The following is a 6,182-nucleotide window of genomic DNA, read 5'->3' on the forward strand; positions in this document are numbered from 1 at the left end:
CTCCACTGTGCTAGGTACTGTACAAACACAGAACAAAAAGACAAGAGAAAAGCAAACGTGATGCAGATATTGATGAAGGAAAGAAAAGCAATCCTGGGGAATACTGTCCCTGAAGTCTAGCGTCTATCCCTAAAAACACTATGTAGGACATATTAAGTGGACAACAATTCACGAAAAATGGTTTGGGGAACAGAAATAAAAGCAACAGGCAGCACTGAGGTTTATAAATAATCAGTTGGGCCGGACAACATGAAAGCTTTTCGAGATGGAATGGGGAAATGAGTAAATGAAAGGAATCTTGGAAAATAAAGAACTACTTCCTTTAGGTGCCTAAATAGGGGTTGCTGGGTGCTGTGCTCTTTTGAAAAGCTGGCCCAGAAGGAATGCTGTAAGCAGGGACGGCTCCAGGCACCAGTGCAGCAAGCTGCGGGGTGCGGCCTGCCGGTCACTGTGAGGTCAGCAGTCTGGCTGCGTTCGGCGGCATGCCTGCAGGAGGTCCGCCGGTCCCGCAGCTTCGGCGGCAATTCGGCGGCAGGGACACTGAAGGCGCGGCACCAGCGGATCTCCCGCAGGCGTGCCGTCGAATCTGCGTGACCAGCGGACCGCCTGCAAGTGTGCCGCCGAAAGCCGCCTGACAGCCATGCTTGGGGCGGCAAAAAACATAGAGCCACCTCTGGGTGTAAGTACCACAAAGGTTCTAAGCGGGAGTCCTGGGATGTAATGGAGAAAAGGAGAATTTAGGTTGAATGTCAGGCGAAATCTCCTGATGGCAAAATATATTAGACTGTGGATGAATGAAAGGGTCTTATTCTGCATGGAGATCAGCACCCTCGTCTTCCATTAAATTTACTGGGAGGTGATGGTGCTCAGTACGCATCAGGAAGAACACTGGACTTGATCTATCTCCGATTGGGAACCTTTCCACTGATTTCAACACCTACCAGCACCTTGCAGAATCAGGCCCTACACAAAGGATCTGGTATCCTCCAGGCCTGTGTTGCCTTCCAGATAGAGCCCTGCGCGGAACTAGTGTAGAGCCCTGAAGCGGAACTGGGATCCCGTGGGTCCCACAGGACCTGCTGCCATAATAGCAGGACGGGATAGAGCGGGATTAAAAGTAGTCCCATGCAGGGCTCTACTTCCAGTGGCTACTGATTCTCAGTTTGCACTGCAGGGCTAGTATCAGACACATTTCTGCTGGGCAGGGCCGTCCTTAGGATTTATGGGGCCCTACGCAGTATTATTAAACTGGTGCCCCTATGCCCTATGGCAGCCCGAGCTCGCAGCCCAGTGGAGCGGGGGCAGGGGGGGAGGGATGAGGCAGCAAAGGATAACAAGATGCCCAGCCCGCCTCATGGTGGCAGAGTAACAGTTCCCCGCAGAGACCCCCGTACCCTCTCCCTCATGCAGAATGGACATGCAGAAGGTACCTAATTAAAAGCACTAAACTTGGGAATAAAAAATGTCAGTCACAGGTTTTTTGATATGCCCTGAAGTTTGTCAGACATTTATTTGCAAAACCTTTGTAGTAAGGGCGAGTCAGCTGTCTTGCTGAATCCAACATTAAATATTATGGAATACATGATGCAGCTCTTCTCTGCTTTACAGTTTCTTAATCATTATTTCTAAGCGGATTTTATATTTTAAATGTACTCGTAAGCCTTCATAAAGTAATCATTCCAGATTACTACATATTTAACTCACTGAAACAAAGACATTATTTTAAATTAATCAGTCACAGAGGTTTAATGTTTTCATAACAATGTTCATTGCTTTTAGAAAAAGGGAACACTAATTTACTTTGTGTGATCTCCATAACAATAGACACGTTTATGAAATTTCACCAACTTTAAAAAATATGTTTCCAAAGATTTTAGGCATAACAAAGGATTTTATATCTTACTAAGGTACTGATTTTGCTGGAGGCATCTCTTAAAACTAGTTCATCAGATTGTCAGAAGTAAAGAAAGGGAAACTCTTTGTCCAGCTATCTGGAAGGAAAGGGGTGTTGTCTCTTTTAGGGCTCTCTTCAGTGGGTGGGCGAGGGAGTGAAGGGAGAAAGGGATGGACAGAAAGGACAGGAAGACTTTGGAAGCAAGTTTTTTTTTACTATAGTAATTAAAATGTGTATTTTAGATAAGGGTGGTCTTTTGAAGGATTTATTTAAAAAACTCTATGTCTGAAGTTCTAAGCATTTAAGGCTAAAGATGATTGTGCATCTAAAAATCTATGCAAGGATTTTTTAGAGATGTGATTTTATAATCTTCACCAACACACTAATGAAATATTTTTAAAGCAATTTTTAAACTAAGGTCCTGTAGACTAACATGTGCTGAGTAAATATTACAGTAATGCACAACTGTTTTTGTCAGTAAATTCAGAAACTGACAGTATATACCTGGGGTTTCGCAAATGCCTGTTAAATGGCTTCATTACCCCTTGAATGGCTCTTTAACAGTTTCAGTGTTGTGCTAATAGGTCTGGCAGGCTGGAGACTTTTTCACTTTTAACTACTAGATCCCCTCCTGAGGAAGAGTCACCAGGCTACAGCAGAGAGCTGTGGGAGCCCGCTGGAAGGGTCAGAACAGGGATAGGAAAAATGGGGGGTAGACACTAAGACCCAGTGGTGCCCCAAATTTTCAGGTGCCCTACGCAGCTGAGTATGTTGCCCATGTCTAAAGATGGCCCTGCTGCTGGGACAAATCAACTTTCTTCTGACTGTACTTGGTGCATTTGCTCCTGAAGTCAAGGTCAGTTTTAGGGAAGGACTCTATTTGCAAATGATCTTCTGCTGCATGTCTCTCCACAGATATCATAGGATGAATACCAGAGCATGGCCAATTATACCACAATGGCTGAGTTCATTCTCTTGGGATTCTCAGATTGTCCAGAGCTGCAGGTCACCTTCTTTGTGTTGTTCCTCACAATCTACCTTATCACCCTCATGGGGAATCTTGGGATGATTGCATTAATCAGGATGGATTCCCAGCTTCACACGCCCATGTATTTTTTCCTCAGCCACTTGTCCCTGGTAGATGCCTGTAACAGCTCAGCTGTCATACCCAAGATGTTGGTGAACTTCTTAGCAGACAGCAAAGCCATCTCCTACATCAGCTGTGCTGCACAAATGTATTTTTTTGTTATCTTTGCAACTGCTGATCTCTTGCTTCTGTCGGCAATGGCATATGACCGGTATGTAGCTGTGTGTAACCCACTACTCTATACAGCTGTCATGTCCCCCAGAGTCTGTGCCCAGCTGGTGGCTGGCTCATATGCTTGCAGCGCTGTAAGTTCTATGATACACACGTGTTTTACTTTTAGCTTGTCCTTTTGCAGTTCCAACATCATCAGTCATTTTTTCTGTGACATCCCCCCACTCTTAGCACTCTCCTGCTCCGATACCACCATCAACGAGATGCTGCTCTTCATCTTGGGAAGCGTGGAAGCAACCATTTCTCTCCTGATCATCCTTGTCTCCTACCTGTACATCCTGGCTGCCATCCTGCAGATCCGTTCTGCCAAGGGGAGGAGAAAAGCCTTCTCTACCTGTACCTCCCACCTGACTGTAGTCACTATGTTATATGGAACTCTTAGCTTTATGTATTTACGGCCCAGTTCCAGCTATGCCCTCGACCAGGACATGGTGGTGTCTGTGTTCTATACAGTGGTGATCCCCATGCTGAACCCACTTATCTACAGCCTGAGGAATGCAGAAGTGAAGGATGCCCTGAGGAGAGTGATTAGGAGGAAAATATGTCCTCATTTGATGTGATTTGTGGAGAATCAATAAAGAATAAGTGGCACGTGCTCCATAGGGCTGCTGGTGCCTCCATTAATTTCAGGGAGTTTCTTTGTTCTAACATATCCACTGTATAAGGAAGTAACCATTGATGGGCCAGTTGGTATGAATCACTGTAACTCTCTTGGCTTCAATGGGGCTATGCCGATTTACCTCAGCCAAGAATCTGGCACATCAATGCGACACAGTGGGTAAAATGTGCACTGCTCATCCTGGAGCAGGGAACCCAGATCTTTCAGGCCCACATTTTCAAAAGAGGCCTTTAATTTTATACGCCTCCATTTTTTAGATGCCCAACTCCAGACACTGAAGGTCTGATTTTCAGAGGTGCTGTGCGCTCCATAAGAACCTAAGAATGGACATACTGGGTCAGACCAAAGGTCCATCTAGCCCAGTATCCTACTTCCAACAGTGGCCAATGTCAGGTGCCCCAGAGGGAATGAACAGAACAGGTAATCATCAAGTGATCCATCCCCTGTCGTCTATTCCCAGCTTCTGGCAAACAGAGTCTAGGGACACCATCCCTGCCCATCCTGGCTAATAGCCATTGATGGATCTAGCCTCCAAGAATTTATCTTGTTCTTTTTTGAACCCTGTTATTGTCTTGGCCTTCACAATATCCTCTGGCAAAGAGTTCCACAGGTTGACTGTGCTTTGTGTGAAGAAATACTTCCTTTTGTTTGTTTTAAACCTGCTGCCTAGTAATTTCTTTTGGTGACCCCTAGTTCTTGTATTATGAGGAGTAAATTAAACTTCCTTATTTACTTTCTCCACACCAGTCATGATTTTATAAACCTCTATCATATCACCCTTAGTTGTCTCTTTTCCAAGCTGAAAAGTCCCAATCTAATTAATCTCTCCTCATACGGAAGCTGTTCCATACCTATGATGTAGTTTCGAAACAATGGGAACTGAGTGGTTTCAATGCTTCTGGGAAAGAAGGCCTTCAGTATCTTAAGCTGGACACAAAAATGGAGGTGCCCAAAATGAGAGAAGGTTTGAAAATGTAGGCCCTGAAGTTCATGTGTGCCACAGAAGTGGAGTTGATTGTACAAATTAGGGACAAAACCATGTGGAAGAGAAAGGAATTATTTGGGCTGTTTAGGACTGAGGGGCATCAGAAGAGCTAAGGGGGCAGGGAAGGGAGCCCAGGACTGGCATAGCAGTGGGGCTGCAGGTCAGGAGGTAGGGACATTAGCAGAGCACTATGTGTGGGGAGCCCAGGATTGGGCTAGCAGGGGGGCTTGTGTGTCCTGATGAAGGGGCATTGTCAGAGCTGTGTGTATGAGGGTGAGATTTTTCTTACCAATTTGCCTGAGGCGTTAGGTGATCAGGCTGAGGCCACAGGATCGTTTGGGGAGGAGATGACGAAACACACCAAGTGTCTAAGTTTTAAAGCTTTATTAATAAAATAATAAAATAACAGCGGAGAGTGATGGGTGCTTCCCACGTTACTTAGAGGAAGGAAGAAAGCATTAGTGCCCCAAGCCCTAACCCAATTTCATACTCACACATGCTTTACCTGAGGCTGGCCAAGCCTGAGTGTAACGTAAGAAGAAGATGGGGAAGGGTGGACGGGAGTTCTGTTCTGGGCCCAGGTTGTCCAGGGTCTGCTGTAATTTCTGACTTGCTTTGGCTTTTGGGAGGTGTCATAACTATGAAGGGAAGGGTAACAGCTCTCTGTGTACAGAGACTCCAAATCCTTTTACCTGTAAAGGGTTAAGAAGCTCGGGTAACCTGGCTGACACCTGACCCAAGGACCAATAAGGAGACAAGATACTTTCAAATCTTGGGGGGGGAAAGGCTTTTGTGTGTGCTCTTTGTTTTAAGGTTCGGTTCGCTCTTGGGACTGAGAGGGACCAGACATCAATCCAGGTTCTCCCCATCTTTCTAAACAAGTCTCTCCTATTTCAAACTAGTAAGTAAAAAGACAGCAAGGCGTCTTAGATTTACTTTGTTTTCTCAACTTGTAAATGTACCTTTTTACCAGAGTGTGTATCTTTGTTTGCTGTACTTTGAACCTAAGACAGAGGGGGGTCCTCTGAGCTCTTTAAGTTTGATTACCCTGTAAAGTATTTTCCATACTGATTTTACAGAGATGATTTTTACCTTTTTCTTTAATTAAAAGCCTTCTTTTTTTTAAGAACCAGATTGATTTCTCCTTGTTTTAAGATCCAAGGGGGTTTGGATCTGTATTCACCAGGAGTTGGTGAAAGGAGGGTGGAAGGAAGGAGGGGGGATGGTTAACTTCTCCTTGTTTTAAGATCCAAGGGGGTTTGGATCTGTGTTCACCAGGGAATTGGTGAAAGGTTTCTCAAGGCTTCCCAGGGAGGGAATTCTTGTGATGGTGGCAGCGGACCAAAGCTAAGCTGGTAGATAAGCT

At 45.2% G+C, this 6,182-nt stretch overlaps 1 protein-coding gene across 1 annotated transcript; it reads left to right on the forward strand.

The window, feature by feature from the left end:
* The first annotated feature begins 2,833 nt into the window (after positions 1-2,833).
* Positions 2,834-3,772, forward strand: LOC112120691 (olfactory receptor 5G3-like). Its single transcript, XM_024219823.1, has one exon. The coding sequence runs from the start codon at positions 2,834-2,836 to the stop codon at positions 3,770-3,772; it is 939 nt and encodes a 312-aa protein (XP_024075591.1).
* Positions 3,773-6,182: the final 2,410 nt, after the last annotated feature.

The sequence above is a fragment of the Terrapene carolina genome, unplaced genomic scaffold, assembly GCF_002925995.2.
Source record: "Terrapene carolina triunguis isolate 2854851 unplaced genomic scaffold, T_m_triunguis-2.0 Scaffold996, whole genome shotgun sequence".
In the NCBI taxonomy this organism is placed as follows: domain Eukaryota; kingdom Metazoa; phylum Chordata; order Testudines; family Emydidae; genus Terrapene; species Terrapene triunguis.